At 39.8% G+C, this 13,841-nt stretch overlaps 2 protein-coding genes across 4 annotated transcripts in view; one reads left to right on the forward strand and one right to left on the reverse strand.

Moving 5' to 3' along the window:
• Positions 1–1,795: 1,795 nt before the first annotated feature.
• Positions 1,796–10,984, reverse strand: LOC123972811 (CPD photolyase). Of its 3 annotated transcripts, none has more exons than XM_046052502.1 (10): positions 10,755–10,984; positions 10,157–10,527; positions 9,915–10,063; positions 9,431–9,613; positions 7,922–8,080; positions 7,159–7,357; positions 4,250–4,402; positions 3,896–4,017; positions 3,632–3,791; positions 1,796–3,523 (listed from the first exon to the last, which is right to left on the reverse strand). In XM_046052502.1, exons 1-10 carry the CDS (start codon positions 10,775–10,777, stop codon positions 3,375–3,377), a joined length of 1,668 nt encoding a protein of 555 aa, XP_045908458.1. In that variant the 5' UTR covers positions 10,778–10,984; the 3' UTR covers positions 1,796–3,374. The 3 variants fall into 3 exon arrangements, with proteins under 3 accessions (XP_045908458.1, XP_045908459.1, XP_045908457.1); XM_046052503.1 differs by having other exon boundaries at positions 10,157–10,503; positions 10,755–10,983; XM_046052501.1 differs by having other exon boundaries at positions 10,157–10,581; positions 10,755–10,980.
• A 62-nt stretch (positions 10,985–11,046) lies between these two features.
• Positions 11,047–13,841, forward strand: part of LOC123972812 (UAP56-interacting factor-like) — a 21,502-nt gene continuing 18,707 nt past the window's right edge. Inside the window, exons 1-3 of the mRNA XM_046052504.1 lie at positions 11,047–11,225; positions 11,402–11,542; positions 11,650–11,813. Coding sequence (XP_045908460.1) covers positions 11,153–11,225; positions 11,402–11,542; positions 11,650–11,813 — 378 coding nt within the window. The 5' untranslated portion in view covers positions 11,047–11,152. The remainder of the gene's footprint in view (positions 11,226–11,401; positions 11,543–11,649; positions 11,814–13,841) is intronic.

Raw genomic sequence — 13,841 nt, forward strand, 5'->3', positions numbered from 1 at the left:
TGGTAGTCATCAGATTTTATAATGTTATGCACACAGTCAAGACATCCAGTGTCTGAAGCGGCAATGAAACCCCAAAACATCAGTGAACCTCCAGCATGTTTGACTGTAGGCACCCTATTCATTTCTTTGAAGGCCTCATGATGATGCACAATGATGTGCTTTACCAAAAAGCTCTATTTTAGTCTCATCTGTCCACAGGACATTCTCACAGAAGGATTTTGGGTACTCCACACTGGCTTTTTCATGTTTCTGTGCCAGCAGCAGGCTCCTCCTGGGTCCTCCCTTTTCATTCAGATGGCGACGGATAGTGCAAGATGACAGTGTTTTACCCTATTGATGCAGGTCAGCCTGAATTTGTTTGGAAGTTGATCAAGGTTCTTTATCCACTATTTGAACAATCCTTTGTTGCAATCTTTTATAAATTTTTCTCTTTTGTTCACGTCCAGGGAGATTAGCTACAGTGCCATGGGCTGTAAACGTCTTTACAATGTTGCGCACAGTGGACAAAGGAAGATCTCTGGAGATAAATGTCACTTATCTGTCACAATAGCTTTTTGATAACAATGCTTCAAAGTGTTCAAGTGTTGCTTCATTCTAAATTAAATTAAAATGCAATCAACCAAAGTGATTGTGGGTGGATGTATGCTTTTGAGTAAAAATAATATAAGGCAACATATGCTGTATCTCAGGTCTTACAGATAAATTACACCTGGAAAACTGTATGCCTAACTGAATAAAGAAACTATGATACATGAGAATAGAAAATGATTTATGACTGACTTTGTTTACAGTTTAGTGTGAAAAGACGGCATAGCTCTAGGAACAATGTCAATCTGTCAGACAGAGGTTCACATGTGTTTTTACTGATATGCCAACTATTAGATGGATTGCCATGAAATTGTGTATAATTTTGGTCATCCCATTCTTTTATTGAGTTTTCTTTTGTTTTTATGTAATTGTCTGGTAAAACACTTCAATTTATGATTAAACTGCAAAACTAATGTCATTCCCATCAGCCTGAACTATTATTGTATTTAGTGCTAATTAGAAAATGTGCTAACGTGCCAAATATAGCGACCGCAGTAAACATGATACCTGAGAAAAATAGGTATGTTAACATTGACATTGTGATGTCAGCATTTAGCTGAAAGCACGGCTGTGCCTAAGTACAGCCTCACAAAGGTTGTAGACTTTTAGTCTTAAAGATTTGTAGTTGATTTTCTAAAACAACTGGACCTAGTAGTATGTTTTTTTGTTTGACATCCACCTGAGATAGCAACAGAACTACTCAAGTGAAACTGTGAGCACGACACAAAGCTTTCATGTGAGAAGCACTCTGGGCTGCTCAAGCCAGATTATTGGTAAATTTACACAGCTGAGCAAATTTGAGCTGTGCTCTTAATTCATTCTTATAACTTTGTGAAACCCTGAAAGTCTCCCGCACATTTTTCTATGAGAAACCCAATATCAGCTGTAATAGGTAGCTTAAACCTCAGTGTAAAAAGAGCTATGATTGTATTCTTACAAAGCCGTGACTTTAAGTAGTTTTCAGTACGATCTATTTGATAAAGCAGGAGAGCCAGTTCCCCTGGCTTGAAGATCACCAGCAACATCCTCTTAGAGTCATTGTTGATGCAATGTTCTGTGTTAAAATGAAATATTGGTATTCCAGTGAGCCTATTGTTAGAGCTCTGGATAAAACAATTCTTTACATGAAACACTGCTCATGTGTTTGCCAGAAAAAGAACATCTAAATATGGGCATCCTTGTCAGCTTGTATAACCACACCATCCTCCACTATAAGCATGAATTTATTGTGTACCTGGTAGGGGAGCACATGTAATATAAGGCAATAACAGCTTTAACAGCTTAGTGTGAAACTACACATCACTACCAAATCTCTGTACTAAGAAATGTTGCAATTTTCTTGCAGGAGACTCGACAAGTTAAAATATAATTGATAACCTGCTTAAACATGATTGTATTTTATTCAACATGCTGCTTTATGTGTTTATGCAACACATCTCATTTCCGCAAGGAAAATAATTCCTGTCACTTCTTGTCTTTAATATGACTCATAGTCCTGCTGCTTTTCAACCACTAATCTTCAAGAACTGATTTACTCTTCATCTACAACAGCATTTGAAGGATTAGCAGCTTGTAGGATAGAAACTTGAACCAGTAAATTATAGAATAAAATATCACACTGTAATATTCCTTTCCTTGTAACCATACAAACTGGTTTCAGCTAATCAGCACAAAAAAGCACATTCTTGGGTGACATATCTCTTTCCTCTGAAATGTAGTAAGACAGCAAAAGAGCCCATAGCATAGAGGAGTTCGATATTGGATTTTGCGAAATGGTTTAAAGTGCATTGTTTGCTGAAGGGAATGTTTTTATACACTAGTTAATTAGGTTTGGTAGAAGTGGTTTTTGTTTCTGTGCTTAATCACATCAGTGCTCAATAAAACCACATTTGTAACTGTGATGTTTCCCAAACCCTGCAAATACAAGTGTTTTATACAGTATATATATTTGTCTTTTCTATTTTGGATTAAAGAACATGAGTTTCAATAATCAAATTATTTTGTTGACCGTCATTAAAATGTGTTTTGTTAAAAAGAGCATTTATATACCGATTTGATTAGATTTTGAATCAGTAGCCTGTAGATAACAATACTACAAGCTACTCTAGTATTAAATTCATTAATTTAGAATTGATTGAAGTTTATTATTTATTAAAGAAATTCAAATGCTATCAGTCAACGTGATTGTGGGTGGATGTATCCTTCTGAGTAAAGTAATCAAAAAAGTCAAAAATCAAATCAAAAATATGCTGCATTTCAGGTCTTACAGATAAGAATATTCTAAATGAACAATGAGATCTTGATATACGTGATAGCAAATGGCCTTGTTTACAGTTGTACAGTATGTTTTGTTTGAAAAGAGGTATTTTTCAGAAAATGGAGTCAAATCCTTTGAGTTACTCTAAAAGAACACCATGTATTGTGGTAGCTTTTTGAAAAGAAAATTTACTGTGAAAAAAAAAACCAATAAATAAAAAGTAAAAAGTTCTTTCTGCTTACTAAGTAGGCACCACAGAGCAAAATATAATGTTAAGCAACAGCACACTGTCCAATACCCTACCAGAAACAGCTTAGAGTCTTGATAAGCATAAACAACATGTCTAAATATTCAGTCAAATAAACAGTCTAAACAATAATATACTGAATGTTTTTGACAAAACAAGCAGTTAATAAAAATAAAAAAAAAGAAGAAAATAAACTGTTAGAAAGGCTGTTCCCTGAGGTAAAGGTTTAGGAGATACATGCTGTCAGGCATTTTATTCCTATCCTTCAAAACATTTTATGCCTCAAAGGTTTTTAGGACAATACTTTCTCTCAAACTGGGCTACGTCAAACTTCCGAAGGCAGCCTTTGTAGTTCATGTAGCGGATCTTTCCGAAAACAGGTCTCTCTCCCCAGCCCTGGTCATGGATGCCACAAATCGACCACATACAACCTACAGGAGGGGAAACACAGCGGGGAGGGCGAGAAGATGTGTGAAAACGAATTCAGTAAATCAGTATAACACGCACGAATAAGAATTTAATCTAATCTAAGTCCTCACCGACAAAGCCATTAGGGTCCTGGCCATCCAGCTCATAGCGATCGTTTAGGTACAGAGCGATCGAGAGCGCCTCCTTTGGTGAAGAAGTCCACTCCAGAATCTTTTTGGCCCAGTACATCCTCAAGAAACCATGCATCTTCCCCTCAGTGATCATCTGGTACTAAAGGAGATAATGCCAAAAAACAGCAGTAAGAAACAAAGCTCAACACGGACAAGCGAGCAAATGTGTTTACATCAAAAACACCTGAGAGAGACTAAATGTACCTGAGCAGCATTCCAGAGTTTGTCATGTGTCTTTGCTTTCTCCAGCTGCTCACACGTGTAGAGATAGGGCCTCTTATCTTTGCCATGATCTTTCAAGGTCTTCTGAGCCCACTCATACGCACCTGAGTAGTACACACACACACACACACACACACACACACACACACACACACACACACACACACACACACACACACACACACACACACACACACACACACACACACACACACACACACACACACACACACACTTCAATTTAGTCAAATGAATCCAGCTGGTGAGCAGATGACTCATCTGAATGACACCACATTCCAGTGTGAACAGGATGTAATTACTGATAACTCAACGGACCCTCGACGCTGTCATATTTCTTGTTGTAAAAGCAGAAGTTGTCAGTCAGCTCCCTGCGCACCACCAGCTCCTCGATGAAGGAGGACACGGACTGACCTGCGCTCTTCCCGCTGCTCTGAACTTGCAGCGCCACACGCTGGGCTGACAGGTGGCCTGAAGGGGAGGAAGAAGAGATGGTTGAAAAGGATCAGAAAAGAGACAGATAAAGATGGACAGAATAAGGAGGCAATGATAAAAGGGTGTCTTCCCCAGTTAAGAGTTGGTATGAGGAACTTTTAAAGCCTGTGATCTGGCATCACGGCTGCTGACTTTCAAATAGCACTGTGTTAAATGCCCTCCAGTGGTTTAACGGTAGTGTCAGCTGCATGCAGGATATCTCCGTAATCCAATGTAGATGCAGGACTCTATAGTGAGAGTACTTCACTCACAAATGCCCCTAAAAATAGATATGTGCGAACCCAAGAAATTATTTACGAATAGTGTGTGCAGGGCTGGACTGGGACAAAAAATTTCACCATTACACCATCCTTGCTTAAAGGCTTAGATTAGGGATTTGACAAAACTCTTAGCCCATGAGACTTGACAATGCACAATAGTGGGGCCATGACAACAAGACAACAACATATTTTAATATGTTGACAAAATAGAAAACACTTAATTTCCTGCATTCTGGAGACATACTTGCATCAACCCTGAAAAACTGCTACCTTGTTATGCCATTTGTCAAACTGAACCCTATAAATCATTAAGCTACATTTAAATTATTAAAAATCATAGGCCATATAAATACATTTATTATGATTTGTATCATTACTACTGATAATATATATTGTTTTTTAATTGAAGAGGGGGGTCTGGGGATCTTCCCCCTGAAAATTTGGGCTTTAAATACATCATTTCCTGCATTCTGGTGAATTGTTCTGCACCAATTCATTGAGGAAATGTCTTTATTTATGTAAAAGGAAACACAAAATTCAGGTGACCATTCAAAAAATAAAAAATATAGTGTAATATAGTGCTGTAAGGCTCTCAGGCATTCTGTATTCCTGTCAAATATGTTTCTCCTGTTTTTCATTTTATTTTATCCCTGCTGAGTCAAAACACATGCAGGCATGACTGAAGTAACCTGAAGTATTTAAATGTGCACATTGCACCTTTTCACCTCAATGATAAATGAATTCATTTTAATTCAGTTATATACCCCTGCACCTTAATAGCTCATATGTTTCAGCAGCTTTTCTGCTCATGTTCAGAACTTTCTGCACATTAAAAATCTCTCTCTCTCTGACATTTGCACAATAATAATTTGAGATAATATTACGAGATATAATGAGAATGAAGTCATTATATTTTAACAAAATCTACCTGCCCCACTGCTGTGCATTACCCTGCGTTATTGCTCTGCTGATATGGTAGTAGGCTGCTTCCCCCTTTAGTGCCCGTCTGGGACTGTACTGGATGAGAGGAGCTCACTGCTCTTCATCAGAGGTAGAAAAACGAAACTGAAAACATTGTGATCAGACAGCAATATCACCACACATCCACACACATGTTCACTTCAGCACCTCTGATAAAGTTCAGCTCACAGCCGCTTCAGAGGGAATTAAGCATCCTGGAACAGAGAGACAGTCAAACAGAGCAAAGTGTCTCTGTGAGAGGGGGACAGAGACAGCAGAGAGAGCAACAGGTGTCTGTGTCGCGGTCAGGTGTGTCATGTTATTCTCTCACTACTTTGCGGCGACTGTTAACCGTTTGCGTAGCAAACACATTGACTAGACGCTGACCAACAACATTTATATTTAAATGTTTTGATTACAATTTGCTCGGGACAAATTAGTAGTTGCTAAGTAGAGAGCAGAGGGGGTGGGTCCAGTGTCAGTAAAGAAAATCATCCTGTGGGCCGATGTCCATGCTTTATGGGCCGAACGTTGGCCCGTTTTATAGTTATATAAATAAATAATTTACATTACACCGGCCCCAAAGGTGCGTCGGCCCAGTACGCCAGATTACTAATCCAGTGTGTGCGAGTAAATACTTCAAACTACTGTAATCCCCCCTAACCCAAAAATGAAACTGCTGTAATTTGAATTAATACTATACTAGTGGTAAAATATATAGTATAACAACTGTATGAAATTAAAATGAAAATATTAGCATAATATAATTCATATTATTATATTAACAGTATATTATAAATTAACATTATACCTTTAATTTAATGTTAGAATATTATACTTATAAACTTAATTATAATAGTTACTCCTATAGGTTGGGATAATGGACAGGTGTAGATCTAACGTTATTATGTTACAAAACGCGCACACAGTGAATATTTTACAAGCACGGACTGAAGCGACAGTGAACATATCAGTGCAGATGTCATTCGTTAGCTACCAAGTTGGTTTCATGTTCATAGGCTATGTCGCCTTCTCCACTTGCGGTACATCTGCTGCTGTAAACAGAATTGTGGGTGGAAAAATCCAGAAGACATGTTCTGTGTCTTTTCAGCTGCTTTATGGAGAAAGTCAACAGAGCTGACACATACGTGGAGAAAGACACAGAAAGACGCAGGGCATACCGCTGTGTTTGCAACAGAGGTGTGTGAGAAAAAAAGAACTGAAGTGAAAGGGAGCTAATTAAATTAAGTAAACACTAAAATAAGGTGAAGAATTAAGTACAATTTAAAAGTAGAAATAAGAAATAAGCTACTAGAAACAGAAAATATACCCTGACAACCATCTGTAAGAACAGACTTAAGTCTACGCAAAATTTGTAGCAGTTGTACTAAGGTCAGGTCTAAAGTTTGACTGTTGTGGTTGAAGGACCTCCAGAGTGAATACAGAGTTGCCCCCAATACACGCATTAAAATCACACCCTTTTTTTAACCACCTTTTCATGGTACTACTGACCGAAGCGGATCCAGGGGGAGAGCTGGCTGAGGGCTGCAGCATTTGGGTCGTTGCGTTTGGTGTCAAACTGTTTAAGGCGTACATCAATGAAGGACTCCAACATGGCCAATCCTGCCTTGGTGCCTGGCTTAGCCCACTCCGTCTCTCTAACTGTTTTGTCAACCTGCAGGGAGGCCAGGGTTTTGTCCCAGTCTACTTGCTGTACGGTAAAGGTGGGAGAAAAGAGGAAAATTCAGCTGAGGTCACAGGTGACAGTAAAATATACACTGCAAACTTCAAAAGAGGTGAAGAAAGTTCTGAGCCTTTCACCTAGCTTATGTTATCAGGGGACTCAAACCAGTGAATGGCATATCAATCAAAGCACTGCAGCGAAGGCGCACACCCCTGCAGCCTTAATATCAAGTGCTGGGAAGGATTTTTTTTAAATTTACTTTTGAACAGTCAAAAAAGTCCACTGTTTATATTCACTCGTCAATAAATAATGTGCAGAGGAGGGGAGCTGGTGAAGGTCGAAAGGAAGTGCTTTATTGCAAACTCCACATCAATGAGCTCACTGACAGCTCACTTTCCCTTGTATTGATCTTAGAAAACACTTCAATGAACATTTTTAGGAGAACCATTTGTAGGACTCTCAACCAGATCCAGTCCTTGAAAATGAATATAAAAGCTTAATACATGACTTATTTTTCTCCGTATATAAAATCACATTAACTTTTATTCACAAGAATCTGAATGTGCCCTTCACTGTTACTGCAGCACTTACTTTTGTGGTTCTTGTAGCCGTGTAGGGGTGTTTCTCTACCAGAGGAAACTGAGTGAGGAACTCTGGCAAAAGCTTGTTGATTTTTCCTCTGATCGTCCTTGCGGCGTACTCAAGTTTAGGTGATGCTTCCCAGCAGGTAACAATATTGTGGGCGTCAACCTATAAAAAGGAAAATGAGGTGTTTAACTCATATAACAGATAATGAAGAAATACTGACAGCACACATGGGCACATAAAAAGGCAATACAGTCTCATGGATGAGGGACGAAACAAAATGTACCGCCCCCCCTTTCGCTATCTGGGCACAGGTAATGTGGGTGAGTTTTAAGTAAATGTTGAAATACAGTCTTTCAACGACCTTTAGAGCACATTTTATGGCATGATAGAATTTTTCGTTTCATTGCTTTATGAAGTTAATTTAGAACAATGTTTGGAACATTTTTGAGTGTGTAAAATAAATGAATCAGATTTCTTTAAGTGACCAGATGTTCTTGAATGTGAGTTGGAATGAGGTGTTTAATGTAAAAATGCCGACACACAGCAGAGAATGTGCAATAACCCCGTAAATCTGCCACCTGTTTACTGGCTACCACTTACTATTTATTCATCATTCTCTATTTCAGCATTGTTCATACTGTATATTGTATATACTGTATATCAAATCCACCTACCTGATGTACATAACACCTGCAGATAATACTTATTTATTCCAGCATTCTTTGCACTCATCACACTGTGTACATGTATGCATGTATGTATATGTGCACCTGTATATCACATCCACCTCCGACATGTACATAATAATAACAACAATAATGGTAATAATAATTTTCTCCTGCATCCTTTGCACTCTGCTCATTGCACTATTGTCTCAATCTGTCTGTTTTTTGTTCATAGTGTGTGTGTGTGTATATATATATATATGTGTTCTCTATACTGTAGCCGTGTTTGAATATAATTGTCTTATTGTGTTATTATATAAGTAAGCACATCGTGAGCATTGTACAATCCAGAGTCAATTTCCTCGTATGTGTACACATACCTGGCAATAAAGCTGATTCTGAGAATAAGGCTAAAATTGTCATACACGCTATAAGAACACATCAAAGCAACACATTCATAGTAGACGTCTGTTTACTTAGGCATTCACACTGTCTGCAATTTTCTGACTTCCTGCATGTCGCAGCTGCAGCTGTGTTGCTTTTAGCCTGGATTGTGTGTTTAACTATGTCATCGGCTATTTGTCTAATATTATAGTTTGCTCATGCTTATGATGCTCTGCTGTCTGTTTGCAATTGGTCATATCCTGCAAACACCACCTTTTTTATGTGAACAAGCTCATGACTGGATTGGGATAACCGGCATCGTGTCACCGCTTAGCCTGATCGCGACTGTTAAGGTTAGTGAAGCCAGATAACGAAAAGATATCCTGGATATGTTGAACTTTCACGCCCCAGAACGCAGAGCATCCCATCAACACTCTCTCCCCTTTGCGGACAGAGTTTTTACCTGTATGAATGGTATGTCCTTCGGAAGCATCTTTTTGACATCCTCCAGCCACTGCAGTGGCTCTCTGAGGGGGGAGAAGTCTGTCACAACCGCCCCAAGGCTGCAGTCTGACACAAAGCCAGGGACAACTTCCCCCGGTGAACCATGCAGCAAGTGGAACTGGATGTCTAAGGTTTTACATTCCTGTTAGTTAGGGGCAGAACAAAAAAGTTAGAGACTTGGTTGTGGGTTCAAGTACCTGGATCAAAAACTACTGAAAAATGTTAGTAGATTCTAACCAGCTTAAAACACTTGAATAAAAAATGTGAATAGACCCTGCAAGTATTTGGTGGTATTACTTGATCTGGTCTATTTGCTAATGGAATACAGTAAATGTACTGTGATGTTTGTTTTTTCTGTCAATCAAATGACTATAGACACACTGACTAATGCACTACTGGAATTTCTGGCTGTAAGTGCATTCAAAAAATCATGAAGTCAATACCTCTGCAACTTCTTCCAGACCTTTCAACATAAAGCTGTAATGTCTCAGAGTGGACAGTTCTGATTTTGGGACATGCAGGCAGACGCAGATGTGCAGAGGTAGGCTCTCCTTCATGGCAAGCTGCTGTGCATGGATCAGTGCCCAATTATCTAAAACACAGGGGGAAACAATGGACACATGGAGAAAATACAAGCCAAAACAGGAATCTCAGTGCACTGCTGTAAGTTGTTCTAAGTGTTTACCTTGTACTCTTTGGTCTCTTGACATCCAGTACAGGACACCCTCCGAGCCCTGCTTTATCTTTTTAGTGTCAGATATAAAACGAAGGCGCTTGTTGTTGAATTTCAACTCCTTCATTTCTGTCCTCTGCTTCGTCACAAGGTCCTGCAGCCAGCCCCCAGCTCTCTCCTTCTTCTCCTTCATGGGAGCCAACTTCTGCTGCTTGGCACTGGGTTCTTCAGCCGCTGCAGCAAATGTTGCCTTGCGTTTTACGGCTGACATGGTGATTTCACTGGTGAATGACTTGGTCAGGCAGGAGAATACTGAACTGGGCCTCTGATTTCTGTAGGCAACAAACCTCAAGAGGCGCCTTGGTGCACAGTGAAAAGGTGAGCTGCAGTGAAAATTGTGAACAACTCGTGATAACACCGTGTGCGTTTGCAAATCACTACAGAAAACAAAAAATACGAAAATAAGTGTATGTTGGACTAAACTCTGAGGATAGACTCCATTAAGAAACACAAGCCTGATATGGAATATAGAATATGGAGAAAAAAGCACACCACACGACCAGCTACAACTTCTCATTCAAATGACCGTCGCGTTGAAAATATAACTTACCTCCTCCAAATGCAGTGCAACATACAATGAATAACGAGTGAAGTAAGTCTGTGAGAGATAATTTGAAGCTAAAGTAAGCCGAAGGAAAGGGCTTGCAGAGTTACGGGCCTTTTATAAGTCCAGCGACGAGAAACACGTTAGATGGTATCGTATTTCCTTTCATACTGCTGGTTACATGAGCGCGGTGGTGTTTAGGTTTTGTAACACTCTGTTTTTGTTGGATTGAACTACAGTTCCCACAATGCAAGTGGAATGTCTTTGCTGGGCATGCGCGGCGCAGTTTACGGCTCGGAGGAGGTTCGTGTCTGTTGCCTCAAAAGGGACGGTCAGCTGGCACGGGGGGCAGCTATTATTGTATTTTCATTTTCCTCTCGGGTTGCGTGTCGTGGTTTAAAAGTATGAACACAAATGATTTTACAGCAGGTCGGGGGAGAACACCAGCGGTTCCCGATAAAGTCGACATGTCATTAGGTAAGGTGCTTGATGGCTAACGTTAACACAAACGTTACTAAAATAGAGTACTAGCTAATGTTAGCTTAGGTTAACTGGTTGTCCGTAAGTTAGCTAGCTAGCCAGCCAGCTAAAAACACGTAATTTGATCATTCACACGAAATTGTTAACAATTGCTCGTGTGATCAATTTAACAGATGACATCATTCGGTTGAACAAAAAAGAGCAACAGTTAAAAAGGAGACAGGCCAATGTGAACCGCCGACCAGTCAAGAGGAAAGGCCGTTTAACCCAAGGAAAGGGAGTCCCGTCAAGGGCTGCTGGACCATTTCAGAGAGGTGTGTGTGCTATTTTATAGCACTCTTTCGTTTGCTTGGTAACTGTTACTTGTTTTTGCCAAAACAACTCTGTGCATGTGTAATGTCGCTAATATTATCTTTACCAGGAGGTGGCGTGCCCCGGGGAGGAGCCCCGAAAATAAGAAACAGAAGGGTCCCTCCACCACCAGGCCGACGACGGGGTCAAGGGGTTATCACAGGACTGGCAGCCAGGAGGCCAGCTGCCCTGCTGAAACGAGTCGGAACACTTAACAGAGCAGCAATCAACCAGGTAATGGAGGACAACCTGGAGTCAGTGCACACACAAGACAGGCCTGGTCACTATAGCCTCTGATCAGTGTTGCACCTCATTGTATTTCATTGGTATTTCAAGGTACACATTTGTCACATTACGACAGGTTGTAAAGTGAAATTAAGTTTGTAACTCCCTTCTACCACATAGAAGACAATATAACGTTACAGGAATAATAAAGCAATCATAAAATGGTAGACGGGAATTAAATAACTTTATTCAGTGGAGTAGTGCTGAGGATGAAGGTATTAAAAGAGTCAGCTAAATATGTAAATGTAAAAAAAATGTAAATCTCAGATCATATTGTGCGATCATAACATAAATGTAATTAGATAGGTTATTGGAGGAATTATCTTGCTAAAGCAATGTTGGAACACCTCGTCAAGTCAAGTTTATTTATAAAGCACATTTGAAAACAACCAGAGTTGACCAAAGTGCTGGACAAGTTATACAGAAAAAGATGACATACATACATACATACATACATACATACATATATATATAAAAATAAATGGATAAAACCAGAGAAAATAAAACAGGCCAGACAATTAATGGCATACAGCAAAACAACGCAGTTAGATACAAAATAGATAAATAAAGACACAAGTGCAGGTGCCCCTAAACAGACTCAAACGCCAAAGAATACAAATGTGTTTTAAGTTGAGACTTAAAAGTGTGGATGGTGGGGGATGATCTAATAATCAGGGGTAGATTATTCCACAGTCTCAGGGCCACAACTGAAAAGGCACGGTCAACCTTTGTTTTCATACGAGACTGTGGGATGGCTGAGGGAATGATTTGATGATCTGAGGGATCTGGAGGAGTGATGAAACATTAGGAGTTCTGAAATATAAGATGGGGCCAGTCCATGTAATGCCTTATAAACAATTAGCAGCACCTTAAAATCGATTCTAAATTTCACTGGTAACCAGTGAAGAGCAGCCAATACTGGGGTTATATGGTCACTCTTCCTTGTACCAGTTAGGCTTATCAATAAAAAACCTCAAGAACTTCTCTGTAATTTCAGCAGTAGCATCTGTGAGTGCAGTAGCATGGTTTAATGCAGTGTTTATTACACTGAACAAGGTCTTAGGGCTGTGTGCGTTTCAATAATAATAATAACAATAATATCAAAGAAGTACTTTGTTTTGGAGACTTTGACCAGGAGTTGGTAGGACGTTAGGCAGTTTCTCAAAATTTCGTAGGTCAACTCGGTATGTACTCAGTAGGATTGTTTAGACTCATAGTGTTTAAATGCTGGCTACTGAGACACTGTTTATTGTTTATTTATTTCATTGTAACCTTTATTTAACCAGGGACAGATCATTGAGATAAGGTCCATTTTGGGTATCCACTGGCTGTAAGTGCCCCCTTCAGGTGGTTCTGTTCCTTCTCTCTGGCTTGGCCGCTTGTTGGTATGTTTTCCGCTCTGTGGTGTAAAACATACCAACCTAAATGGACCTTTGTGAAAACAGCCACAAGATCCAAGAAGAACAAAACTACAGGGGAGGAAAAGAAGGTCAAACGCAACAACATTGTGATTCCATACGTGTCTGGAATATCAGAGAAACTCAGGAGGATTTTCAACACACATAACATCCCTGTGTTTTTTAAACCCAAGAACACACTAAGACAGATGCTGGTACACCCCAAAGACCGCACACCCAAACACAAGAAAAGCAATCTAGTGTATGCGGTCCAATGCAGTGAGGAATGCACAGACCTGTATATTGGGGAGACTAAAGAACCACCACAAAAACGCATGGCTCAACACAGAAGGGCCAACTCCTCAGGTCAAGACTCTGCAGTCTACTTACATCTGAAGGACAGAGGACACTCGTTTGAGGACCACCAGGTGCACATTTTAGACAGAGAAGATGGATGGTTTGAAAGAGGTGTCAAGGAAGCCATCTACACCAGGGTCGAGAAGCCGTCATTGAACAGGGGAGGGGGTCTACGCCACCACTTATCCCCCACTTACAATGCTGTCCTTTCATCACTTCCCAG

Source organism: Micropterus dolomieu, linkage group LG06, assembly GCF_021292245.1.
Source record: "Micropterus dolomieu isolate WLL.071019.BEF.003 ecotype Adirondacks linkage group LG06, ASM2129224v1, whole genome shotgun sequence".
NCBI classification, from domain to species: Eukaryota; Metazoa; Chordata; class Actinopteri; order Centrarchiformes; family Centrarchidae; genus Micropterus; species Micropterus dolomieu.